Source organism: Anas acuta, chromosome 3, assembly GCF_963932015.1.
Source record: "Anas acuta chromosome 3, bAnaAcu1.1, whole genome shotgun sequence".
Lineage (NCBI taxonomy): Eukaryota > Metazoa > Chordata > Aves > Anseriformes > Anatidae > Anas > Anas acuta.
Genome location: NC_088981.1, coordinates 18,945,254 through 18,972,955, shown reverse-complemented (window position 1 = coordinate 18,972,955; position 27,702 = coordinate 18,945,254). Strand labels below are relative to the sequence as shown.

At 43.7% G+C, this 27,702-nt stretch overlaps 1 protein-coding gene across 1 annotated transcript; it reads right to left on the bottom strand.

Annotated features, from left to right (window-relative positions):
- Positions 1-27,702, bottom strand: SMYD2 (SET and MYND domain containing 2). The gene is made up of 12 exons (XM_068675973.1): positions 27,400-27,702; positions 24,472-24,535; positions 18,156-18,266; positions 16,443-16,503; positions 14,382-14,506; positions 10,793-10,860; positions 8,925-9,027; positions 6,504-6,614; positions 4,701-4,821; positions 3,926-4,100; positions 2,495-2,603; positions 1-396 (listed from the first exon to the last, which is right to left on the bottom strand). The coding sequence occupies exons 1-12, from the start codon at positions 27,579-27,581 to the stop codon at positions 316-318; spliced, it is 1,311 nt and encodes a 436-aa protein (XP_068532074.1). The 5' UTR covers positions 27,582-27,702; the 3' UTR covers positions 1-315.

Here is a 27,702-nt window from a genome sequence, read left to right as displayed (position 1 = left end):
GGGGGTCAAGACCGCTTTATTTATTTTACACAAATAAGATGCACATTAAAATCCATAAAGAAAAATTGGCCATTTTTGCACAAGCTGTTAAGCAGCATACCCTCTAAGAAACCATGGCTGTTTCCTTTAAAAGAAAAAAAAGGCAATTGTAGATTTGTAGAAGCTAGAAACATTTTGCAAACCCTAAGTGTGTTTGTCATTCCAATTATAGGACAGAACTGTGTTCACACTCTATCACTTTTCAAAGTGCTCCTGAAGGTTTCCGTAACAAGGCTTTTTAAATAAAGGTTTGAAGGATTGCATAGATTCAAAGGCTCAGTGGTCCTCTAATTCCTTTTTGATCTCTGAAATGTATGGATGATCTTTCCCGTGTGCTACTTCCATGATAGCAATTGCCTATGAAAAGAAAAAAAATATTCACACAATTGATTCATATATAACACCAGGCTATAAATACTCTCTTTGGAGGTTTGAAACAGTCTGACACCTCTAGCTACTTTTTGTCCCCTTGTAGTCATAAACCCAGTAGGAAATAAAATGAAATTCAAAACTAAGTAATAAAGGTTTTTACATTCATAGAATACATCTTTCATCTTAAAGGATCCCAAAGCACCTTTCAAAATGATATTCCTGACAAAACTGCTTTGAATGCAACCAGCTCCAGGACAGAAAATTGCACATGGGGTGGGTAATGTTCTGGCAGTACACTTAACCACTGTCAGATGGAGCTCGGCTCCTACCAATTTATCCTTCAGCCATCAGACTGACAAGCAGGGCTATTGCAGGAGGGTTTTGTTTTTGTTTTTGTTTTTTAAAAAAAAGGCATTTCAGACTCAATTCTGTAAACCCTTCACTGATTCCAGAGGGCCACCGATGTTTTAGGAAGGAAGCATCTGCTTGTGCAGCTGCTGAAGTGAAAGCAAGATCTCCTCAGATCCAGGCTCCCTTGTGGCAGACTCCTTGCAATTTTACCTATAGACAGCTCCGGTGCTACGAGCGGATGTTTCAGACAGCCAAACCCGCTGTCTTGCAGCTTCCTGCCAATATCCACAGAGAGTGGATAGAGTGCAGAGGCAAGATTTCCACTTCAGAAAAGGACAGCAGTAGCCCCAAGCAAACGCAATAAAATGTAATAGATAGGACTGGAAGAAGTAAATTTAGACTGCCTGAGAATATTCAAAGACCACAGTGCTAGCATAAAGCAAGGAACTGCAGCAGCCTAACAGTAAGAACATTTAGCTGTTTCCTTCTCAGGAAGTTTTTATGGACTCAGCCTCTTTCTTACACTTGTTAAGCCAGTACGGCAGGAGCCTTGGGTTCTACCTCAACAGCGGTGAGCAACGGCTCCATCCCCCTCCTGCCAAAGAGGAGAAATGGCAGCCTCCTGGATGAGCTGCTTGCAAACTGACAAAGAACAATGGTTTTGTTTTTCCACTAAATTCCAAACATCAGGGGCTGGGAGAACTTTGGGCAGTTCCTGTAGGCAGCTTTTGGAAATGAGTCATTAGAAAATGTTTGTGTTAGGAAGCTAACTATGCCAGCACATCTACCTACAGTCCCCCGCGCTCCCATCCCGTGTTCCCAGTGGCACAAATCCCAGTTTTAGTCGAAGCTTAAACACCACAGTGAAGAAAAACCTCTGCTAATTTTAAACTAGGTGATGGTTACATTTTAGAGCATATACGCTGTATCTTTCACCATGGCTGTATGGCTTTGTTATTGCTGGCTAAAAACTTCCCAGCATCTAAAAATGAGAACAAAAAAAAAAGCCCCCAAACCATGACATTCCACCCTAAGCCATTATATGCTGCAGTAGTCACTGATACTTAAGAAACTAAAATAAACTTCTGTCCAACAGCAATAGGGGGAGAAAGTCAAGAAACATGGTACAGACTAATAGTAATTAAAAAAAAGAACCAAAACCTAAGGAATAAGGAAGAAGCTAATAAAAAGGGGTGAAGAAGAATGTAAAAAACCAAATGCTGTATTTGCCAACTTCAGCATTACCATATGCATTAAATTCCCTTCAGCTATTTAAAAATAAATTGGTTCCAGAACAAACAACCACCAAAAGCATGCCTAGTTTAACTTGGACATCGGAATCGCAGGCATCAATGAAACACTATGTGCCTTTTATAAGAACCAAACGTTTCTTCCTGTCCTTACCCTGCAAGGCAGGAGAAGCCAGAGTTCTGTTTCATTTACACTAGCACAGCTCTAGCTCAGAGAAGAACGTGTAACAAATGTTTCAGGGTAACGCTCCCTCCAAGTGCTGCAGTGGAAGTCCACTGTGAAAAGATAAGGCCCCTCGTACGAGAGAACAGGCCCATCATCCAATCTTGGAAAAATCGAAGCTGAGCCAAAATTCCTGTAAGCAAATACATTAACACGTGCTGCGTTTTCAGCCAGGCCAGGCTTACTGTCAGAGCAGCACATCGTGTTTCAGCGATTCCATGCCCAAACCGGTGTTATTAACAAAGAAAGCAGGAGATACCCTCTTCAGGGCCTTAACCCCAGCCGGTCTGTTCTCCAGCGCCATGTGCAGCCTCCCTAATTTCAGCCACATGGAGGCCACGTTCAGCGAGTAGGCGGGATAATGCTGACTGCAAGAGAGAAGGAAAGTCAACTTCATCAAACCTGGTAGTGGCGGAGCGTTCCCCCAGCCCCCTCCCCTGCCTCTTGCTGCCCCGGCCCATTCCCTGCTCAGCCCCAGTGCTGCTGCGGCTGCCAGGAGCCAGCACCAATTGGTGGTGGGCCGGGGCTGCCTGTCACTGGGGATCTGAACCGCCACGACCATATGCCTCGCCACAGCTGTCAGATGGCAGCGCCGTTCTGCCACCAGCTTTAACCCAGCCAGCTACAGAAAGAGACGGCGTCGGGCCTGGTTTTCACCCTGCACCCACAGAAGCAGCTCTGCTTATTCCACAGCCGGGTCCCCGGCAGGCAGCGAGGCCCCCAGCAGCTCGCACCCTTCGGCCCTGCAGTGCGTGGAGGTATCAGAGCGCAGCTCGGTAGAGCTGACCCGGAATGCCAGGCGCCTGCCAGCGGAGCTGGGCAAGTCCCGGGGAAGATAAATGGCACCGAGTCCCCGGGGAGAAAGCACTGGCTCGTTCTTTGTATCACTGCCCTCTGCCAAGTGATCTGTGACTCCACGCTGGCGGCTGCTCCAGAGGGAGAGCTCAACTCGCGCCCCCCCAGCTGGCAGGGAAGGCTCAAGATGAGGATATGCCTGGGAGATGCACGGCAGGACCAAACGCAGCACCCAGCGGGCTGGCTCTAATGACACCACTGCTGTAAAACCACCAGAAATTCATCAGAAAAAGTATTTTTTTTTTCCTGCAGAGGTTGTGCGCTGCCCTGCTCCACCAAGGGCTTCAGACTGTCCGTTCTCCCATGCCTGCAGCGAGATCAGGGTCATCGGGGCACCAGCACAGGCACAAGCACTGCAGCTGAGCTCAGCTCCAGCTCCCTCTGCTGCTCAGCCCCAGCCCGGGACAGGGCCCTGCTTTCCACCGTGCTGCTGCAGAGAGGGCTGGGGGCTGACTGTGACACCTGGGCTTTGGCTCCACGCCTCTACACAAAATTCAGGCTGCAGATGGGTTTCGAAGCTCTGCTTTAGTGAAGTATTAGGAGGATATCTAAAACAAAACAAAACCCAGCAGTATTTATCTAGCTAATCAGAACTAGCACAGTACCCATGATGATATAAACTTATATAATCAAGAACTTCAGACTGAAGCAGGCAGCATTCTGATTGTACCAAAGTCTGCTGCAGAATTTAAACACTTTTACAAGTGATGTCATGGGTAGCATGTTTATACAAAAGGTATTCTCTCACCGAGAGAAGTGATCTCTGCCCAAACTTGTCTTAATTATTCAGATTACTGAATTAGAGCATTAAAAAAAATAAAAGTCTCGTATTTACCTGTACGGTCTGATAATTTTTTGCCCGTAACGCAGTGCACCTTCCCAGTCCTGCGTGTAGAGACAGACACCCATGGCCTGGTACATCATATGTAACATATAGACATTACTGTCTTCAAACACGGCACCCATCTTGTCTAGGCTCAGCTCACAAATCTCCAGCAATTCACTAGGAGGTACGAAGAAGTCAAGGAACCCAATGAATAGGTTGTTTCTGATCAGACAGCTACCTGGTAGCACCAAAAAGAAAATGCCTTGACCTTGTTCAGAGCGGTTCTGAGAAGTCCTCTTTTCTCTCCAGTTGCATCAGAGAAGGGGAGTGAAATTCCCTGTGCAGTGGGTACTGAATCAGGCATCAGACAGCCAGGTCTGATGCCCACCAAATCCTGCACTTTTGTCTGCATCCCACCAGCTAGGAAAGGTAGGCTTGTGACCATGAGCAATACCTGCAGCCTCACACGCGCTCTAAATCAGGCAATGTTACCGTGTCCTAACACCCCACTCACCATTCTAGTCTCTGGCTTGTTTTATGAGGACAGCCGTATGGCACGCTAGTAGAAACTGCCAGCTGCACAGACAGGAACAGACCCAGGCCCTCACAGCCCCACACCTGCAGAGTTAAACTGCCCCTCGTCTGTGGGGAGAACCCTTCAGACACGGGAAGGGCAGAGGCACGTTTAACTTCTAGATGTCGGTGCTTCTCCTGCAGGTACTCCTGAAGCAACCAGCAGGTGAGCTTTTTAGGTCCTGCACCAAGCCAGGGAGACAAAGGATATATTTGTAGTGCTTGGCTCGCCTGAATCCCTCGATCACATTCCTGGCGTATCTGATCATGTCCCGCACTGCGTCTGCTGATGGAGGTTCATTCAGCTTGCGGATTTTCAGTTTCTCTCCATCCTGAAGGAAACAGAGTGGATGTCATAAATGCAGGTTCCAAGGCCTACAAATAAAGGTGCATCTGCTGCACAAAATTAATAAAAAGACACAGATGGGAACTTAAGCTCCTCAAAGAATGTAAAAACAAGAGTACAGCATGCACCTGCAATTTTCTCTAAAGCCTTGGCTGGGAATCCTAGAACGCTCTGCTTTCCAGTTCATTTGCCATTCTCTACTTGCATGAGGTCCCTTTCTTTTCTGAAAGATCCAAAAGCTTTTCAATTTTGTGATGGAAACAGTTTTGCATAGGAAATTTCACTGCTTCTAAGAGATTAAGGATTAAAATAAATTTAGTTTTAAGGCTAGAAAAGCCCAAGTACCTTAGGCTTTCTACAATGTGATAGCTCAGTCGAACATAGCATGATATTAAATAGAAAAGAGTATCCTTCATATCTACAGACGAAAACACATTTCCATACATTTTGTTGTTAATATACCAGCTTTCTGCTGGACAGCTCCATTTACTCTTATTTTTCTATCTACCTTACAACTTCATGAAGAGTCAGCTGCGATCTGGAGACAATCTTTTGCTGTTTAGGCCTCACACTGCTGCTAGATTTCTTTCATCCTTTATGATTTCAACTATCAGCTGAGAGGGCTATAGGGAACTCTTTCCAGAACTGAAGGAGGCTGAGTGATAGGTGATTCCATGTTCTTAGAAATCAGGGATGAAATCCTGGCTTCATTAAACTCAGTGCCAAAATTATCAAGGTAGCTGCGGGGAAAAACACAACTACAGTATCAACAGAATGGCCTCAAACTAGAATGTTAGGTAGTATTTGGAAAAAAAAAGTTACAAAAGACGACACGGTTTAGTGGGAGGAGATGGGTGTCTGATCAGTTTGGGAAGCAGCTCTTAAATGGACACCTTTTAGTCCTTTAGGAAAGGGTGGGGGGAAGTATCTGGAATGTAAAGATCAGGATTATGACAACCTGCTTTGACTGGAATGACAGATGAGCAGCACAAAGCTCAATTCTCCTAATCAAAGTAACTGACACCTTGCTTTTAGGAACACCGTCTGCATGTTTGACTTTGTCCCCTGAAGGGCACCAAGCGATGCCTCCTGAACACAGACCTGGCCTGTGCACCACAAGGGGCTGTGGCCCAGGACAAGAATGGCATGATGCCACTGCAGGAAAACCCATTCTGCAGATGCTGCTGGGTCTCCAAATTGCCCAGCAATATCACACAATGTCACCTAAAATGGACTGGGATGTCCCAATCAGGGACTGCAGCAGGACTCTGTGCCAAACAGGAGCCCAAAAATGCTCCAAGCAAGGTTCCCTGAGAGGAAGGAGAAAACATGTAGTTTTCTGAGAAAACTCAGTCCTGAGCTAAATTCTTTTGGCCAGGTAGTGTCAACACCATATAATTATCCACTTCTATCAAAATATTAATCTTCACTTTGTAGCTCGACTTTAAATAAGCATCTAACAGGAAACTTCCTGACGTGTCATGATTTACACTTAACGAAACAATGGGTAGCAAACGACTTATAGACAGAAAACCCAAACCAAGTCTCCTCTCTATTACCCTACTTTCCAAAACTTAATTAATCAGATAGAATATTACATCTAAGGACCTGGGTAGTGCCCTGAGAGTCAGAAGCGTATTTCACATCCATTTTATCCAATTTTATTACCTTTTCTTTTGTAGTGCACTCCCTGCAATCGCAACTAAAGAAATAGGAGTCTTTTAACCGTTCATTTCTGTCTTCTGTGGGATACAGCAGGTCAATATAGCTGGTAAAAACCTAGACAGTAAAAACACAGTAGCCAGTGAAAAGCGGTATAAATATATATATTTATCTCCACCAGTTTGGTGGAAATCATACTTAGCACGACAACCACACACTGACACAACTCGTGGATCCCTGCAGCCACCTCCCCTGCCTTTTCCCCCTCACATTCCAAACCTCTCGGCAGCATCAGGAGCTGCCATTTGTAAGTGCAATCTGACAGAGAAGTGTTTCCTTTTCTATTCATTATGGAATTTCCCTCAAATATTACCCTGGCTTCAACCCAGGACAGCAAGATTCAGGTGTGGATAAGGAAGCTATCACACCATAAATCTCAGGCTCCTGTCAAACTACAAAGAGATGCCGACTTTTCAGAAGTAAAATAATGATTTCAGGTATCCAGCCTAGAAAAAAATTACAGTGGCCTGGTTTTTTGGAGGCTGGAGTCTCAAATTTTTCCTTCTGAAAAGTGACAAAAATTGGGGCAACAGCAGCCACTGGAAGCTTTAGAAACTTGGGAGAAGACCTTCAGATCTCTGAAAATAAGAGAGGCCCGGCGCTCCAGTTCTAGGAGAATGAATATCAGATTTACTTCAGTGGCAACATTTTAAAGCAAAGAAAACCTGCTTTTGATCATTTTAAAGGCCCTTCACATACACTATTCTTAAGTGTTCCTCCATTTCAACGACCTTCAGAAAAGAACCCCTGCAACTACCTTCAATGCTGTTTTTAAATGACATCTCCCCCAAGAAACAAGCCATATGCACGCTGCCGTTGATCATTTTGCAGACTGAGAAGCAGCTTTAGTTTCATTTCCTCATTTTCAGTTATTTGAAAGTAAAATGTATGTGTAATTTCACATTGCATATGTTCCTAATCTTACTCAGTGTGATCTCACATTTTCCCCCACACTCCTCTCCTCCCTTCCCTGCTTTCAAAGCACGCAAAAGGCAGAACTGCATTTACAGCAAACACTTCAAAAATTCCTGGCGCAGTGGCTGCATTGGACCTGAAGATGGAGACACAGCCCATAAGACTGCACAGAGCCCAGGCAGAGGAGCTGGTCCACTTTTAAAAAATCCTTACATGTCAGAAGAGCAACTGCACAAAAGCGATGAGAGCCTGTAGAACTGATGCAGCTTATAAGACACAATTCACCAAAAAAAAAATAATACAAAAAAAAAGACATCAAGCAAGATAAAACGCTCATTTCCACCTCTCACTGTAAGTGCTCTCCAAAAATGCTGAGAATGTCTGAGATTCCACCAGAAAGCTCCAAAACAGAGACTGGTCCCTGTCCATTACCACAGTGCACGTGTAGTGACTGCCAACACCACAGGCAAATTGTACTAACAGCAGAGAAGTTGCTCACCTGAGTCACCCCTGGCTCCAGCAATTAAACTCGCTTTGCTCATAGAGGTGAACAGCTGCAATCCAGGACAACAACCCCAACTCTTCACCCAAACTACTGTTACATACTGCAGAAATTGGTTAGAGTTGTCAAAATCAACTCTGAACTTATTTTGACCAGGATTAACCTTGCCCGCTAGGTTAACGTTAGTGAGTGACACCAAGGAAATTCGATGCAAACTCCATCCCCAAAGAGAACGTCTGGTATTTTCGTCCCATGTGGATGCACGAGCATCCTCCCCAGCTCTGCCTCATTTCTTTTTTTTTTTTTTTTTCCTTCTTCTTAATAATGCAAAAAGAAGCTCTGCTGCTGAAGTCTCCCTGTCAAGTCCAATATTTGACTGAGAAAGTTTACCGGGGCCACTGTTCAGCTTTGCTCCAGCTAAAAACACACTCTTGTTCTGTGACTACACAGCCACGCTCTGCTGCTGAGGTGGTATCACTGGACAGAGCATCCACAAAACAGGAGATTTCCAAGTCAGAGGACTTATCTGTCCCCATTTACCTTGTTTATTCTGGCTTCAATTGCATTACCATTATACTGGGAACTATTACAGCAGTAACAGTTTTCTTTGATGTTGAAATTTCAAAGCAGCAGCCAAACATCAGCAAATTAACCCTCCTTTTACAGGTGGGTAAACTGAGACAGAGGTTGGCATACGAAGTGACTGCCACAGGTGCCCTGCCCTGGTTTCAACACAAAATAGGATACTGCCTCCTGGAATCACTTCAGGTCTCCAAAGCCACCCAACTTTTCTAAAACAGCATCTTAGGCTTCTTTGAGAAACAAGAGATCCTTCCCCCTTCTTATTAAATTGTAATCTAATTGGAACGAAGACTGTAAGCAGGATGGATCCTGTTTTTCGGACATGTGCATTCGTAGCACTGTAGTACATTCAAACACAGTGCACTTACCTCTTCTCCAGGCTCAATCTCTCTAACAGCTCTGACTTCAGCCAAGGTCCCTTTGTAAGTTACAATCACATTTGGGCAACAGCTATGGTTCATCAATGCAACACTGTAAAAGCAGAAAAGTAAACCTTTTTTCCACCTCACCATAAGCAACAGGCAGAAAGTTAAGCACCACTTCACAAAACAAACACATCTGAAAGACTGAGTCAGTCTCTCTTTGCAAGCTGTTTTTATTGAGGCTTAACATCAAGGTAACCTTGGGAAAATCTGTTGTGCTGGTTTTTATCCTAATGATATGGAGAAAGGCTATGCTAATGAATCATTACAATTTTAAGATCTTATTATTGCAGGACGAGGCGAGTTATAATTTTCCCATTCTTAGAGTGCTACAGTGCAGCTGGTGGGGTATTTGCACAGCTTAACTATCCACAACCTATTTAGGCACCTATGACAGACAATTTTCCTTAGAGGAGACAGAAAGAGAAACCCATTTAATAAAAAAGAAACAAGAAAGTACAGGAAAACAGTCAGCTGCTGCATCGTAACTTAAGATCAGCATTAACATTTTAGCTGGCTTCTGTGCAAACAACCAACCTCCTTGTTTAAAGTGGGAGGGAGGAGGTTTGTTTGTTTGTTGCACAAGCACACAAGTTACACAAAAACTCAGTCTGCTAGCGAAAAGTGCTCTGCCACGCTACCAACCTTGGAAGAGTAATTTGTTGCTTATTTCAGATAAAATGTATAATTTTAATGATTTCTCTTCCAATCTACCAAAATAATAATTGTGTTTTCAGTCTTCTTAGCTCACGGGCATAACTGCTAAGTAGGAAGGACGTGGCCCTCAGATGCTGAGCCTTTCCAAAGGTGTTGGATGTGATTCCAGAAGATCCTGGTTTAATATTCTCTCTCCCCACCATGACTCTGATCCTGGGCAGGACTTCGTGGCCTCCATTTCCAGTCTGTAGTTCAGGAATAAGAACTGCAGACAGACCCTCCCAAAGAAGGATGATCTGTGAAGCAAGGACTACCTAACCCATGTGCAGCAGATCAGGTCCTACTCTAACTGGGCACCTCTTAGTTTCAGACAGCTTCAGCACAGATAACCTGCTAATAACCCATGCCTAGCGAGGAAGTCGACAGAAGCAGAGTGGCCGTGCTTTCAGCATGGGGTTTGCAAACAGCAGGGGCAGAAACCACCCTCCTTTGCTCCAAAGTTAAGTGGGAAGCACCGACTTAAGCAGAAGAAAGGTTCCTCAGCCTCAGAGAGTTGTGCTCCCCAGTTCCCAAACTGCAGTTAACGCTTAACATCTGCAGTTTATTTGTAAAGCTGAGGAGCTTGTACATATTTTTCCCACTGTCATAGCAACATAAAGCATGGCAGTTTTAAAAACATCTGAGGAGGCTGAAAGAATTTATGAAAGGGATTTACTGTTTGCAAAGGAACAAAGGTAGAAGGGATGTTGTTCCGAGAACACCAGGTGAAGGATTATACCCAGCCAAAACAGAAAGCTGTGAATAGAGCAAGTCACCTGCAATCCTTTTCATTTTGTTTTGATCATCACTTGATGTCCCTGTCCAGAATCTGCCAAGTAAGCCATTGTTTCCTACCAGCCTGCATGTAGTTCACAATCCAAGCTTTAGTACTTCAAAACAAATTGCAAGTGCAATTTTAACAAATTTACCAGATTTTAAAGCAAAACTGCTGCAAATCATTAGCTGTACTTTATTAGTTAGCATACGTTAAACAAGACAAATTAATACTAAATGTTTGATTAAATTTATTTCAATACGAATCTAGAAAAATTAGTAAGAATTTCTGTTTGTTTTTAAATAAGTTATTTTTATTTTCAAAAGTATTAAACTCAACCTACTCTGGGAATATGGCTGATCCCAAATGAGAGAGTTCTTCATCTTCAATCGTGAACCCATTACAGTTAACCTAAGGAAAAAGAGGGAGAGGCTAGCTCAGACTGCAGTCAGCTTAGTGCTCCACACTCACATCCCATTCTCAGACTCCAAAGCCAGTGGCAGCTATTTGTTTGATTTTCTTTACCCCTCACCAGTACAGAGAAGCTACATGACGTCTCAAAAAGTGAAGTGAGGGCCAAATTCCTCTATCCAGAGGAATGTGCGGGACTATAAAGCCCTATACTTGTACCTGCTCAGGGCTCAACATCTATGGGATTACACCTTGGATGGCCAATCAAGAGAAACGAGGCTTGCAAAAAGCGCTGCAAACAGTGTCAGACAAAGCAGACCACTGCAGACACAAAGTCAGGTGTGACACTGCTGGAGAGAGCAAGGAGACTTCACGTGGCCGCTACAGGTCAGGGGCCTCAGCGGAACTACACATGCAAGGCACAAGGCAGGGATGACAGCAGCAAACTCGGCCAGGCTAGGGCAGCACAGAGCTCTGAAGGAGCGCATGTTACGGAGACCTGGCACAATGACACTGTCATCTGGTCAAAGCTACGTGTCAGCTAAAGCACACATGAAGAGCAATAAAAGGAGTAAGACTGGAACCTCATATAGACAGAGAAGGGGACAGAAAAAGGAAAAAATGTGTGAGGAAGTCTATTACTAATTTCATCAGAGGACAAAAAGCTTGTTCATGTATCTTTCTTATAGATTCAAGCAGGTTTTAAAGTCTTCTCCTGTTCTATTCTCACTAAGTTCAAGGGAATCTTACCAGAGTTTCAGCTTTGTGTGACCTAAATGCACCTCAAACAAGTACCCTCTTCCATTTGCACTGCAAGTCACATATGTGTCAGCATGAAGAGAACTCCAGCCACACTCACCAGCATCTTCCTACAATCCTCAAAATGTTGACAGCAGTGCCAGAAAGGCACTAACGCGACTGTTGTCACATGGTAAATCCAGCTGAAGCTATAATGGGCAAAGGCACATTCAATCAAGTACAGTGTAAGGACTTGCTCTGGAAGGGCAGGAGCTGCAAACAAGCACTACAGCAATGTTTTGCTCTGCAAGCTGGCATGCAAGTCAGACTGAATTTTAGAAATGCACAAGTACTTCCCAAAGCCACCCCTCAGGTATGAATTGCTCAGGACGAGTTTCCAGGTAAGCATCCTGTTTCTCTGATTCACTCATCAGCGCTTTTTAGTATCTTTACCTGATCTTCATTCTATTTTTAGCATCCAAAGGCTCCTTGTCTCCCAAGATGAGCATGCTACTGTGCTAGCCAACGCGTGAGCATACCTGAACCCAAACCAAAATGTAATTGCTGAATACAGAAACAATAAGAGAGAAAGATCGTATCAACAGCAAGTAAGAACATAAGGCTACAAAGGCTGACACAGCGAACAGCTTGGTGGTTCTGAATCACGGGAAAATATTTAAAAATATGTCGTGAGTTATCATCAACTCCCCTCCAGTAAGCCAGAGACAACCCACTTCTTGAGTGCATCATACCAGAAATGACACATGAGAAACAATTAGAAGGGATGAGATAGCCCTGTTTTCACCAGAGGAATGCATGACTAAAAAAGGCAATGCAGAGGGAGCAGGAGACTTAAGTGAGAGAAGTAGAGCTCAAGGTTTTTCCCAGTGGTGGAACAGAGGACAAAAAGATGTGCAAAGAGAGGAAAGGATGAGACGCTGGAACTTGAGACAAGAGGGAAATTTTTTACAGAATATGATGAGATGAGACTGAGAAGGTAAAGTGACACAGTCTCAAGTGTTAAATTCCACAGGGACAGAAGAGAGTGGAACGGTAACAACAGTGCTCTCTTCTCTCTGGGGACTAGGAAAGACTAGGATGGTTTGGAGAAGAATCTTAGCTCCATGCAGGAAGACCAGCTCTGCCTTAGCTGTGTTGGTAAGCAGCAACACCACACCAAGCCCACAAAAAGCAGCACACAAGAAGTCAGAGGTGCCATAGTCTCAAATAACTGCTCTGTGCCACGGGAGGAAAGAAAACAATGAATGAAGCAGCAAAGTAAACAGCATGGGGCCAGAGAAACTGCTGAAGCAAAACAAAGGAGCATCACAGTATCCAAATATTGCTTTTAGCTCGGGTTGACTAATTATTACAAAACGTGTCTGTATGTATCAAGTAGAGACATGCCTCCTCTTCCAGAAAAATGTGTGCTAGAGACAAAACCTCAAAAGGCTGTGTCCTGTAAAACACCTTTGAGGAACATCCAGATGATCTTTGGAGGTTTTAGTTCAAAAAAATAAAAAATAAATCAATGTCCACAGTCACAGATAGTTGCCTCATTATGAGATGAACTCAAGGTGACACATGAAGGTGACATTAAGCACCCAGAGGGAAGACTGGATGGAATACCAGACCTAGGAGTCAGCAGCTCACAACAGTCAAAGTACCACGATCTGGTGGAGTTGGTCCAGGACAGGACGTGAAGGGAAACTCATTTTATACAAAATAACTTAACCCTTGGGGGATTTTGGCTACATCTCGCAAAAATACAGAGAAGCACTGCAAGAAACTGAATGTACAAACTTCTTCAGAGTATCCTTTTAATGAATATAAATTCCAAAATCTTTAAAACAGAAAAAAAAAATTGTAATTGAAGGGAAATGTATAGCTTGGAACAACTAAATGCATGATGAGCAGATGCTAAACATACTGAAGAATCATTCCCCTACAGCACAACAGTAGCAGTATCAAGGTAATAGTAATGGTGCCTCCTTATTAATATGTGCCTGCCTACGTGCAGAGGGTGGTGTCATCTCAGCATTAATTACAGCAGTCAATATTTATCCACGTCTCAAACTTTTTACTCAGAGGTTTAATTATAAAACTAGCTTATTTTGAAGTACAGGAGAAAAAGAAGAAAATGCATCTTCCAGCATTCACTGGTGTTATTCCACCCACTACGTTTGGTTTAGATGTGGATGAAAATCAGGTGAGAGAAAAGAGGTGCACTTATCTACCAAGACATCCTGCCTTCTTTCGCTTCTCCAGATGACCAAGCTAACTGGTTGTATTTAAAAGACATACATCAGATAAAATTTCAGTCTGCTCTTCCCAGTTCTCTGAAGTTTACTCCCTGTGAAGGTCAAACACAACGATGGCCTGACCAGCAAGGGTTTCCACAAAGGAAGCCTGAAAGAAGGATTCTGCCTTCACAGGATCTCAAACCAGCAGCCTTCTGTGCATGTCCAACAGCAGCTGCGCTGTGCTTGGCCCACAGCCTAACTTTACAGGGTCTGTTACGGGCTGATTCTCCTTTTCTTCAATGCTTAAGAAGCACCTCATAAAGAAGTCTGCAGACAAGAATCTCTCCCCTCGCTACTGAAATGGGAGATGTCCAGCTGCTTCTGGCCACAGAAGTGCACCTTTGCCATCAAGCACACTCAGCTCTCCCCAAAACAAGCCAAGAGCTCTCACCTCCAGTGCCGTTAAGATTTTGCCTCTTTAGAAAGGCAGAACTCCTACAGTGCCACCAACCTAAGCAGACTGTGATCTGGCCAACTTACTTGTGCAAAGAGAACTACAAGGGCGGCATTGTCAGGGAACTCCATGTGCTTTGAATAAAAGTGATGAAGAGCAGCAATGTCGTTCTGAATCAGCTCTCTCTTTTCATTGTCTAGTTTGTCAAGGTCTGTGGACAAAGAATACATTCCAATTCAGTAACAGGAACACTCCCCATGAACAGCAGCAAGGCTTAAGTTAGAACAAGCCTGGACTTAAACAGAAACCCCTCAAGGAAAAGCTGCTTGGAAGTACCACAAGAAGCATCTGTTCTTCCACAAATGCGATGCTTCTTCTGCCAAGGCCACACGTGCAGTACAAGAACATGCAAGATTAAAAAACATTTTCTAACACCTTTATATTAACAGGTAATTGGACATGAATTTATCTTTGCTGGGCAAAGCGTTACACTGTTTAAAAGGCGTTTGTTAAACCCAGCGAGCAGATGAGCAACCCCAGGCCCTCTACAAACACATCTACTGTGGGTACTGTCAGCAGCCTGCCCCAATCTTACGAGCTACCTGGTCCCATCTACTGTGATATGAAGTTACCCTTGCTGTCACACTTCTTAAAACACGTTTTACACGAGGAAAGGTCCTCATACAGACCTAAAAGTACCAGCTCAAAGTACCAGCAGAGAGAAATACATGCTGGAAGAGAAAAGGGTGTGTAACAGTGGAAGAAGGAAGAAAGGATTTGTAAGAGCAGATCTGAGGGTCACCAAAAATATTGGGAGAAATTAAATGCAACAATTTGATGATAATTAGGACAAGCCAGAAATAATAGATTACAGCTTCCAGATGAAAGCCATGTGCCTTTTCCTCTCCTGTGCAGGTTTTTATGAAGAGTAAGGCTACTCCTGAACATGGCAAAGGTGTGGTGAGAGGAAAGTCAAAGGGCAGAAAGAGTAAGGGCAATCTTACTAGCAAAAAAAAAAAAGAAACAAAACAAGGGCTCCTAGAGGACAAGGGAGACATTGCAACAGAAGAAAAAAACAAAACAAAACAAAACACTTCAGCCTTTTAGCTCCCAAATTAATACATGATTGAAGACACACAGCAACACAGAAGAATACAGAGAAATTATTTCAGCACTTACCCATCTTCCTCAACCTCACACTTACTAACCTACCTGCGAAAATTATCCTTGCCTTAGGCAAAGTCAAACATTGGCACTTTTCCCCCTTATTTCCCCAGCTGTCTCAAGAGCTGTGATGGAAGTTTTCATACAGGAAGCAAATAAAGCTGTAATTTTGCTGTATTTGGTTACTCTGCTACCTCAGGTTCTAGCAATGGCTGCATTTATTCAGCATTTTACAAAGGGTTTTGGAAGCCATCAGTGAGAACTGTGAACACACAAACCTATTGTCTCCTTGTATATCGCCTCCAGCACCAGGAGAAATGACAGCCCAGTGAAAACTATGCCAGGACAGTTACTAGTCCCCTAGTTGCTCAATTTCTAACTGCCTCACAGGACGTGAAGAGTAGCCTTCCAGTTAAAAGCAAGCCATTGCCTCATCTCCTTCCTTGGATTATTTTGGAGCACTTAGGACATGGAATTTCAACACAATCATATATAACATGTCAGATTTGACTGGCAGTGACAGATATCGAAGCACAGTCCAGAGGGTTCTGCAATTAGCCCCTTAGTCACTGTCACCATCAAGCAACTGTGCTGTCTCTGATTTTATGCCTCCTGGTAACAAATACCAGCTATTTTAATTTTACAACATTACAATTCTCAAAAGACACTAGAGTACCAGAAAAGCCATGAGATGGATGTATGCTACATAATTAATTCTGAATTCTGTCTACGTTTTCACCCTTGTTTCACAACCCCCACAAGCAGCCAAGGGTGGAAAAAAAAAAAAAAGAGAGAGAGAGAGAAGAAATAAGAGCACTACACTTTTAAAAAACTAGGAACCACGATTCTCTTTGTTTACCCCTTTCTCAAAAAAAAAAAAAAGTCAGATGCTCTGAAAGGATTTGATGAAGGGGGAAAAAGGGATAAAGCAAACATGAATATAAATAACTGCCTCTGTTTACCTGCAAGCCTTTTTTACTTACGTGACTCAAACTCTTTTACAGCAAGCAGCTCCTCTGACTGTGTTTTTTCAGGGTGAGTTTTCTAGCAATAAGGAGGAAAAAAAAAAAGGCAACAACAAGAAAATACTTTAATGTTTTTAATTAGGCACTTTTGTCTATTCTTTATAAGCAGGGAACTCTTACCTGTAAATCAAACAATACCTCAATTCCATACATGTATGGAATTTATAGAAGTCAACCAGCAATGAGTTAAATGGACTGCCCTTAGTAAAGCCACAGCAATATTCGCTCTGCACCAAATTAGGCAGCCAAAGATTAACTCCTATCAAATTTATATACATAAACTGAACAGTATTTTAAATATGTCATTTGCTTTGTTCTAGACACCCAGAAAGCTGCTAACAATAGCAAGCAGGCAGGAGACAGGCTTTGCTTTGAGGAAAGTGAATAAACTGACTGTTGACAGAGTTCAAAAGCAATGCTCCATTGTTGGCCTAAGGCCACTTCTTTGTAATCTTGGCCATTAAATATGGCTTTGCAGGTGGCCCAGCAGCTGAGGTTCAGGGACTATGGTTTGCATATTTAGCTTTTATATGACATGTAGGGTTCTCCCCCCTCCCTGTAAGCAATAAAAGCACAAATTTATTCCAATGACTTTTTGTCATTAAACATTCGATTTTGTTTGTGGATCACCACTAAACCATGCTTTAATTAAGTCACACACACATACATTCACACACACATGGGCACACACAGCAAGCAGAGCAGCTACCTTCCCAGCAGGCCACCAAAATCCTCACTACATACAATATCCAGGTCGCCCTTGTCACATAAGCAGACCTCAATCACACAAATATGCTTCAAAGAGGATTTGTTTTTGCGGAGAGAGTTTAGAGCTCTACAGAGACACACAGTGTAATAACCTTGAAACTCCTGGATCCTTCCCCTCGCTGTAAGGACCTGCGTTATCCTCAGTTTCCATATAGTGAGGAACGCTGAAACAGTGGTTGACATTGCAGTCTCATTGCCTTACTACTAATGTTCTTTCTCGCCAAAGACCAAGGGCCTGAGGTTTCTCTTTTAGTCTCCTTTTTTTACCAGTTAACTCCAGTAATCATAAACATTGACACCTGAGTGTCTCAGAGGTGTTTCTGACTCACAAAAGCACCGGGCAGCATAGAGTACAGTGCTACAGAGTTATAGCTGAAAAACAGACAGCAGGCAACTGCTTCATGAAGATGTTTGTGCTTGCAGACACCTAACACTGGGAGCATTCCTCACAATTTAACCACATACACCACCAAGGCTCGTTCTTCTCTCTCTGCCCCCAGCACGGCTTTGGTGCTGTTCCACACGTGTCACCACGAGCTCCCACCTACCAGAACAGAGGCTGAAACGCCGTGCACATCGTGAAACTTACCAGTCAACTTCACGGGACTCTGTTCAACCATTACCTTGGTGACAAGCTATAGCTGTACAGCTTAAAACCTCACTGGCGTTTCACTGTCTTCCCATCAGTCTGCAGCTGGACTACCAGGATGGCCCTGACACTGCTGCAGCGGTTTGACGGTGCTCTGGTTGAGCTGTTCGTGCTCTGTATTACACCCCTCTGTACACAGGAAGCCAGCAGGCATGTGCTTTGCGGGGACAGTTACTGTAGGTCAATTTTCATCTTCCTGCCTTCCCTGGCACCCAGAGTAGGAACGCACCTCCCCAGCCCAGCCTTCTGCTCACCTGTTTGGCAAGGATCCTCGCCGTTAGCCTCACAGTCTCCGAGGGATTCCAGTTCTGCCCAAAAGCACACATGGCAGAACACTCCAGCTTGTGCATTGGCCAGTCTTCCTTCTGCAAAGGTAGAAAAATATTTGTCAAAAAATAGGCCGTGAAGATAAAGTGATGAAAAAGAGGATACAGCAAGTCCCGCCAGATCCTGGAGGTCAAGTAAAATGTGTTTCCTTTAAAAAAATAAGATGACGCTCACTAATTCTGAACAAAAGCTTGAGTCACATTGGAGGGGTACAGCTATCCTGCTTTTTTCAAACAAATTCACAAGGGATGAGCTGAGGTCAGAACATCTTCATTTATTCAACGGAAAAAAAGAATTAAATGGTGAAGAAGCAAACAGACAACATGATTTATAAATCACCAGTTCTTATTGTTCAGATCAAGCATGTGAGGACAGAGTAGGTCTGAGCTTGATGGCTTTATTGGGTTCATTTCCATTTAATACCTTGGCCCCTCATTATGACACGACCCTGGTGTAATCAGGAGTAATGTGTCTGAAGTCAATGGATTCACAATCACTAAGAATGAGTATATGTAAGGTCAAAACCAGACTTACTGAATAGAATTACCAGATTTTTTCCTTAAATATTGTAGAATAAGAGTACAGATAGGCAACAAAAACATACTTACAAAGATAAACACATTTCCATTAAGAACATACGGTATACTCCTAGCTCAGCATACAATAAAATTTGGAGGGATAGCACAAGCCACTGGCTTTCTGCACCCCTACAGAGTTCCTCCAGAGCAACTGAAAGTTTCAAAGATCAGCACAGAATCAGATTAACACTGCAATGGCAAGCAGAGCTTGGCATGGGCTGTCCCCAGACTGCATCAAATTTCATTTTATATCTTTGTTCAGGTGTGTTCAGGTTCGTACTTCTACATTCAAGCAATGTGCAATTATTTATTTCTCTCTCTCTCCCCAGACACATTTCGGTGTTAGAATAAACACACAGTCTTCTGCCTGTAGAGGGAGCACCAATTTATTTTTTTTTCCCAGACCAGATTTAAACTGGTGGTGAAGAGCAGCAGAGGAATGGAATCACAACAAATCCCACAGATTTCTAATTGACTGAAAGTAAAAACTTGAAAAGCTTCTTGTGGCCTGCAGAAAGCTGAAAAGGGACGTTATACTTCCACTGAAAAGGGATGTTTAATTGCCCTGGGTACAAGCAGCTTTCGGAGTTTATTCTATTATTAAAAGAAAGGTGAATGCCTGCCCCAGCCTCATGGAGAAGTTGAAGCCGTGCAACGTTGCAAGGGTATTCAGCCCCTCACAACGTCAGCCTCATCGTCCTTAATACCCCAGGATGGTATTTCTCCCCTAAAAAACAGTGCACAGGCTGCCTGAAAGGAGCTAAAGCGTAGCTGTTCTAAGAGGACACGGCCGTGCAGACCAGGCAAACTAAAATAGTACATTATGCTGTAATCATGTCATGTGAAATTACACTCGCAACCGTCCTACAGCTGTCACACTACAAAATGCATCCCCCCCAGAGGCTTCCTTCCTATGTATGCCCCAAGACTCTTTCTGGAAAATTCCTGATAGTCTTTGTTTAGGAATCCGCAGGACCCCTAACGCTAAGATTTGCAAAGTAAAGGCCTCGTCTCTCACCCCTTCTGGTGCACCTGCACCACCTGCCAGCTTCAGCCTTTTTTCTGGGCGTGCAAGAAGGGAAGGAAAAGAAGCTCAAGTTTTGTACCACCAGCACTCCTACACGCCGGTTAAACAAACAGGAGAGATTACCTGCTAAAACAAAATCAAATGCAGAATCCCGTGCGTGTCTCAAAGCAGTGTTTTGAAAGACCCGTTTGTTCCCTTTCTTCTTGACGCATTGCTAATTAAAATCCTTCCCCAGGCAGAATCACACTGAGTTATGTGAACTAGTAGGGAGGTTAAAGGGACAAGATACGGCTGAATTGTGTGAAAGGAGATAAAAGCCTGAACCACTACAAGAAGAGAGAGCACTGAGGACTGAGTAATACCTGGGATGGAAACCCCGTGACAGCAGCTTTCCCTGCGATCTCAGCAGGACTGTATTTTGCATTCTCTTCCACAGTTTTCTCTAAGTAGTGTGAATTATAACAGGTAGCATTGTTCTAGCTGAATCCCTAATGCTGCATTAATGGTATTTTCTTCCTATTTTCATTACACCCTCAGTGTTTTTCCCTTCGTTTAGGAGTAAGTGACAACATTTTTGGAACGGAAGCTCTTTAAAGCTTGTGCTTTTCACATCAAAGCATGGAAACAATCTTCTCCATCGAGTTCTTCAAAATGATTCCACTGTCCAGGGCTACTGGATTAATTCCCAGAACTCTGACATGTATCTCAGCATAAATAAAAAAAAAAAAAGACACGTAATTCTCAACGAATAAGACGCAAGCCCAAACAAATCTCCTGGCCCCTCCTTCCTCACATGGAATTTTTCAGTAGGATGTAAACTTCCTGTTGTGTTTCACTTGATCAAGAACAAACACACATAAATACTTGACAGAAATGCCTGACAAGCCAGTGTAGGGGTTAAGCCCACTTCTTCAAATGCTCATAACCTGGTTACGCTGCAATGGTATCCTAGTCTCTAACCGAATTCCAGCGAGGCATCTCCTGATCCCTGACATGTTCCAGTACAGTTCTCCACACAGTCCTTCATCAAGCAGCAAAGGCAGGAGTTTCACACACCCTTCACATCCTTCCCTACCTCCATTTATTGAGTGCTGGGCCAGAGAGAGTATTTGACTTCCATGGGTTAATGTTGAGAAGGCTGACAGGAGACATTTATCAAAAAAAAAATTACCCAGAACGAAATTTTTGGGCAGGGGAATAGACTCTGGCCAAAGGCAGGCTTAGCCAGGGCCTTGCAGTTCAAATTCCTCTTGCTCAGAATTGCGACAGCGAGATTTTTGTGTCTCCTACAGCTTGCCAAAGAGGACTGGACAATTTCTGCAAGGTCCCATTTACGACACATCCACCCAGTGCCACCCCCAGATCTCCAACTCCAGTTTGAGGCTTACTAGCTGACAAAAATACCCGTTTCCCTTACTCCAGAAATACCAACTACAACACTCTTTAACACGACATGTTAAGAATAACCCCTAAATATTTGATGCAAAACGTATTTCAAATGCGGAAAGTCGTGACAAAAACATCTCTTCCTGCACTTTGGCTAGCTGATCTCCACTCTGTCTGGGATAAATAATAGCTATGTGTAATAACAGAAAGAGGAGCTCCAGTAGCTGGTTCAAGTTCACCAGCTCCACAATTGCAGCCACATAACCCTCTTAAAACATTTCTCTTCAGAGTGTTTCAGCAGCTAATTTCTGAGGAGAAAAGACAAGCACAGGTCTCCTGCTGTTTGACTAAAATTATTATAATTTAAGAAGTCAAGACCTGAACAGCTGCAGATGGGGTCTGAAAGCCACTACTATAATAACAGGCCTGGGCTTTGAGGAGCCAATAGTGAAGAGCAGAATTGGTACGAATCAGCTGGAACTCACAAACCCTTTTAAAAGGAGAACTGGATTAGGGGCTGGAAAAGGAAAGCAGCAGCAAACTCAGGCTACATCCTCAGCTGCACCCAGCCGACCCACTGAAAAATCAAGGCAGCAAGGTCCAGCAGCGAAGATGACTTCCACTCTCACGTGCCCCACATCTGCAACTGAACCCATGCCTGTGCAAACACAGATCAGACTTAAGGTTACATGTCTTAGAAGCAAAATAATAGAGCAAAACAGCCAATGGGTGCATATCAGCACCAGGCCCAGAGTGAACCCAAAAATGATCAGCCCCTACACAACTGCAAAGCTTTGTCTTCCCCTGGGATCAAACCCTGACACCTCAGCGCTACCCCTCCCTGGTGACCAGGGCAAAGAAATCACACTGCAACGCAGGATTTTATGTGCTAAATGCCTGGCCATATGGCAGGAGATGCACCCTTTTACCATCTGTGTCAGCAAGTCAGTGCATATTTCCGCATCTATACCCCATTTGCAGCAAGAGAAATACCACAGACACTGTTGTGACGCTTCGTTCATTAAATGCTTGGAAAGTGCTTTAAGAACCTCAAAACAAGGCTATTGTACGGTGTCAGAAAGCAGTCCAAAAGATGCCCTCAAGGAAATCTGTGCAATGTTGATATCTTTGCTTTCAAGAACCATGTTATTATGACAGGGAAAAAAAAAAACAACACAACTTGCTCAGTTGAAACGTACTCTAGAGTAAGGAAGATGTCTGCAATTATATAATTTATTATTCTGAAAAAGACATCCAAAGAATCTGTTGCCTGCTGCACACTTTCCACCTTTCTCATCTCCTTCTGATCCACCTCTCCTCACCACTAGAAAAAAATCCTTTAAATGAATTATGGTGTAGCCAGTCTTTAAGAAGAGAGTAAGTTGAGAAGAAACTGTTACTCCATCCTGTACAGAATGCATCATGCAATGAACAGTTCTCAAACTGAACTGCATTGAGTTTTATCAGAATAACAAGGGACTAACCAACACTGACATTGTACCATGTTCTGTTAGGGTACATATAATTTCTAGCTGAACTAAGCAAAGAAGATGTGGATTTATAGAGAAAATTAACTAAAAATAAAAAACAAATGAACAATGACACAACAATTTTCAAGTACAGCCCTGCCCTTACTAGCATCACATGAAGTCTTGCATCCACGAAGGCAAAAGGGAAACATTTACTGTACATACCAGAGTTACAAGTTCAGTATCAAGCAAAGATGTCCTTTTTGGCTCTGACCAAGAATTGCTGAACTGTTGAAAAGTGCCTTTGAACAAGCCAGGGATGAAGATACAGCGCAGATTGTCTGTGCATCACGTACAGTCAGTGGAGACCAATTTCCAGAGAATATTATGCTCGAAGGTAACTTTGAAACAATGTCAAAGAATTCAATCTCAGCAACATTCACAAATTTCCTAAGACTGACTCAAAAAGGCCCAAAACATAGAAGAAAATGTTACCTCAACTAAGGATTTATAAGTAAGTCTGACTACTTCCACCATGGTAGCCACTTGCTGTATTTCCTGGCACAAACCAGGAGCTTTCCTACTTCTGTAAACCTTGCAATGACAATTATCTGCTTCTCAAACCATTGTGAGCCACAAACCATTGCTGTTTCTCTTGTATGCTAAGAGAACAAACTCAGAATCTCAGATAGAACGTGCTAAACAGCAAAATAATTTATTTTCAAAGTATTGCTTTCCCTCACCTAGTTATAAGCTTGCTAACAAATAATGTCAAATCGAAGCATTTCTTCCAAGTAAGCATTTCTCATGAATGAATCATGTTTTTTCACTACATTGTCTTTAAAAACTCTTCCAGACTTCTCTCAAGGGTTTTAAGAATGCTCACACAGTAATGTTTCCTTTCTTCTCAGTGCATCTGCTGGCTGATGCTCTTTCAATATTGAAAATACAGTAAAAAAGACTTATTTCTTTAAAGCATTGTGAGTCCAAATGCTGCCTCAAAACCAAAAAGGCCATTTGTTTCACTCACAACTCACTAAGGCAGTGTAGGAAAGCTGGAAGGTGGGGGAGGCAACAGAAGGAGAACATTACAACTTGCACAATGGAAGAATAAGATACAGTCTTGAAATAAAAGCATTCAGGGTACTAGATCGTGAAAAAATATTTTTTGAAAGATACCTATTCCAATAAGTAAAAATGTAATTAAAACAAATGTTTTGGAAGTCTTCATATTGCTCCACTCTGGTGCACACTTACATTCTACTTTGTTAGGCTTTTAAAAAACAAAGCATACAAAAGAATGCCAAAATAAATGATTTAGAGAAGACGTATGGTAGTTTTGAAATGGTTTTGTCTACTGTCAGTTGCAGCCACCCAAAATATTTGTAAAGATTCTTTAAAAAGAAGGCCCTTAAGATCTAATATAGATATTTAGTGATTTGATTTTTTCCTTAGACACAGACTCTCCTACCAGCTTAGTAAGCTAATGTTAAATTATCTGGTTTGTGCTTAAAAAAAGAAGTAATACAGACATAATTAGTGGGCTGACAGGCAGCTCTAATCAAAGTCTCAGTGGTACCAAGCCCTGGAGCTACTGATCTTGAAAGACTCAAGCAGACCACGTCCAAATCCTGTAATTGTCCAATGTACAACTCCATGGTCAGCATCTGTGGGATGTTGAAGCTGCCTGGCCTACCATTACCCAGAATCACAATTAGAGGCTATCAATGCCACACAAACAAAAAAATTGTGTTCAGCATCCTCACAAATTGCATTGCCATACCTGACATTCCACATCGCAGTAAAAAGCCTGCTTGCATCTTCCACACTTGGACAATCCTTCTTTCCTTAAAAAGAAAACAGAAGTTATTTTATTTAATAAAGCTGAGCGAAATACAAGAGTATCCTGTATCACTAACAGAGATGCACCACTTACTGGGAACTAATCTCATAACACTGCAATCATCCAAGTACAGCACGACATTTCACCAAAAATTGTATTTCCTTCAAAAAAAAAAAATGCAGCTTCCTCTTTTGGACAGCAGACACCATTTTGTTTTGTTTAGAGTTTCAAAAGCTTTTTTTCCCTAACATCTGTTACTATGCAAAAGCACTCTGTTGTCTTAAATTACCAGGTTTGGAAATGTGTGATTCTATGCTGCTGGACTGATGGTAACATTTTTTGCCACTCCAAGCTACATGCCTATAGCTAACTTTTCCTCGTTTTCAAAACTTCCCTGTTGCTCCATATAGTTGCTCACCAATATTAACTTTTTGCTTCTGCTCTTCCAGTTTTACTCCTTCTCCGTCTGGCCACGGAAAGCATGACTGCTGTTTTGTGAGTAACCACCTCCCAATATAAAGAAAAGATGTTAAAATACGAAATAATCTGTATCATCTGTCACCACACAGCTTCTTACTATCCTGTCCTGTCCTGGGACAGCTGTGTATTCTAAGGTCACCTAAGGCTTGCACTTTTTAATATCTGTGTGTATCCCAGCACAGGGAACTGCCGAAACAAAGGTCCTTTTGTGCTTCAAGGTACATGTGGTGTAGCAGGTCCTATCAAAAATACAATGTGTTATCCAACGTGTGACATTTTAATGTGACATTAGAGATCTCTGTGGTACCGAATAATTTAAAATGTATAAACACCCAGTATAAGTTGCAACAAAATTTGTCTTAAACTGAGGGAGCTTTTATAAGGTGCACATTGGAGTAAAACAAGGGCAAGTGTCCTCATCCAACATGACAGCGAACAGCATTTCACAGAGGTCACTGTCATGTGGAGTCCATAAGGCCTAGGGAGCCCCGACATCATCTGGTTGTTCTGGCAAAGCAGACAGTGAAGGCATGAGTGTGGCAGGCTAACATCACAACTGCTGGCTGACAGCACGTACCTCTACTGCAGCTGCCTATTTAAAGTAACAAATATCACCAGACACAAATACATCTTTCAAGTCTCAATCTGTCAATTTTACTACAACGGGTTTATGATGGCACAGAAAAGTGTCTTTTTCCAAGACCAGGGCTGGCCCCACAACCTTCCTAACCCTGCAATTTCAATGAATATAGTTCAAATCAGGCCCTTTTTTTGGTTATATATGCAAGTTTATTCCTAGTTCAGTTGCAGTGCAACAGGGAGCAGATACAGTCTCTGAGCACAGACAGATCCAGTTACACACATCACTGAGATTTTTTCCTTCTACAGGAACATCGCTCCAGAGTGAAACAGGTTTGGGACTACTGCATTGGGTGTGTTTTCCCTGGTCATTGTGCTCCTCCAGAACTCTATGGAAAAAGCTGGCATAGAGATTAAGCAGCATTGAAATACACTGTCCCTGATGAGCTTTAAAGGTTATTCCCTGAGACCTAAGTATTCTTAGTTAACTATTATCACTACAATATTATTCCACATCAACTGAGAATGGAAAGTATTCCTTCCAGAGGGAAATCTGCTGGATGTGACAGGCAAACAGCCAGTTTCTTTGACAAAAGGGAATTTATGGTTAGACACTAGAAGAAAAAAAAAAAAAAAGAAAAAAAGAAAAAAAACTTTGGGGCTTGCTAAAGTCACAGGTGTGAAGGAGGGGGAAATCATCTCAGTTCTACAGTATTTTTGAGTTCATGGGACTTATTTCTCTGGCTTCACTAGGTGCTCATGTGCAACGAGAGAAAGTGAGTAAAGTGAATAGGTAATATAAGTAGGTGATGTAAAGCTGAAAGAAAATGGAGAAGATCAAGATAAGAGAGAAGAAAATGAAAAGCATAAGTGAGCTGACAGGACAAGAGGCAAAAAGACCTGTTAGAGTGTAGTAATGATATGCTTTGCTCTGCTTCTCAGCCTACACACGCAGGCAGTACTCACTTATTGATACCGAGACTAAAAGCCCGACAGTGGTTTTCTTTCACGGGGGCACCCACTACCAGGTGCTGAGTTACAACCAGTCAGGCACTGCGCTTCCTCAGCAGGCTTGCAAAAGAAAACACAACCCTACTGGTTTTGAAAATTACAAGCAACGGTGTGGTGTCTGTGGCTAACTCTCTGAGGATAAGCCAAAACCAATGTATTTTTTGCTTCAGTGGCTGTCATCGAGAGGTCAGCGGCAACCAGAGAAATACCAGCGGGGCTCCCTCAGGCTGCCTGGCACAAGGCCGGGGAGCGAAGCTGGAGGCAGCAGCAGGCTGGGGCCTCGGGTTGGGAAATGCTGGCAGCCCTGCGGTGACCAGCCTCGCCTCTCATCCTGTGCTCGGCCTTCCTAAAAACACCAAAACAACGCCGGGTTTGGGCACGGAGGAAGCGCTACACGGATGAGGCACTCTCAGCACGGAAACGCAACGCCTGAGTTTGGCAGCCGCAGCCCCTTCCTCCCCTGTCAACCCGCATCAAAATGGGAGCCGCTACCAAACCGGAGCGATCCGCTCCAACATCCCACAAGAAGTCAGCCCTGCATCCTCGCGGCTGAGCGCCTGCAAGCCACAGCCCAACTTTATTTTTTTTTTGGTTGCTCTCCCTCCTTTCCCGGACCTGTTCAGCGAGGAGCAGCAGCTGGAAGCACCGCCTTTCCCCACAGCACCGCTGCAGGGGCGGCAAGCTTTGCTCCCACGGCGAGCCGGGGGGGGGGAGGCACCAACATAAAATAAAAAATTAGTTTCATTTTTTTTTCATTCCAGCCGCCCCGGCTCCCCTCCCCACGTCCCGCCGCCCTACCTGGCGAAGCAGCCGTCGCAGTGGCTGCCCCGCTCGCCCACGGCCAGCACGGCGGTGTAGGCCGGGCAGTCGAAGAGCAGCTCCCCCACGGCGTAGCGCCGCAGCGCCCGCAGCCCCCGGCCCTTGCCCGGGCTGGCGAACCGCTCCAGCCCGCCCGGCTGCGGCGCCGCCTCCGAGCGCATCCCGCTGCGGGGAGAGGGGAGCCGGGAGCGCTGAGGGAAGCGGGACCCGGGCCGGCGACACCCGGGAAGGCCGCGGCCGGGTCCCGCCCGGTGGCAGGGCCGGCGCCGAGCGCCTCCTCCG

Excerpts from the sequence above, each read along its gene's own strand:
- SMYD2 (XM_068675973.1), bottom strand. The coding sequence starts at position 27,581 with ATGCGCTCGGAGGCGGCGCCGCAGCCGGGCGGGCTGGAGCGGTTCGCC. Across the intron at positions 18,267-24,471 it reads ACTGCGATGTGGAATGTCAG|AAGGAAGACTGGCCAATGCA; the intron begins GTATGGCAATGC and ends CTACCTTTGCAG. Across the intron at positions 397-2,494 it reads GGGTTAAGGCCCTGAAGAGG|GCAATTGCTATCATGGAAGT; the intron begins GTATCTCCTGCT and ends TTCTTTTCATAG.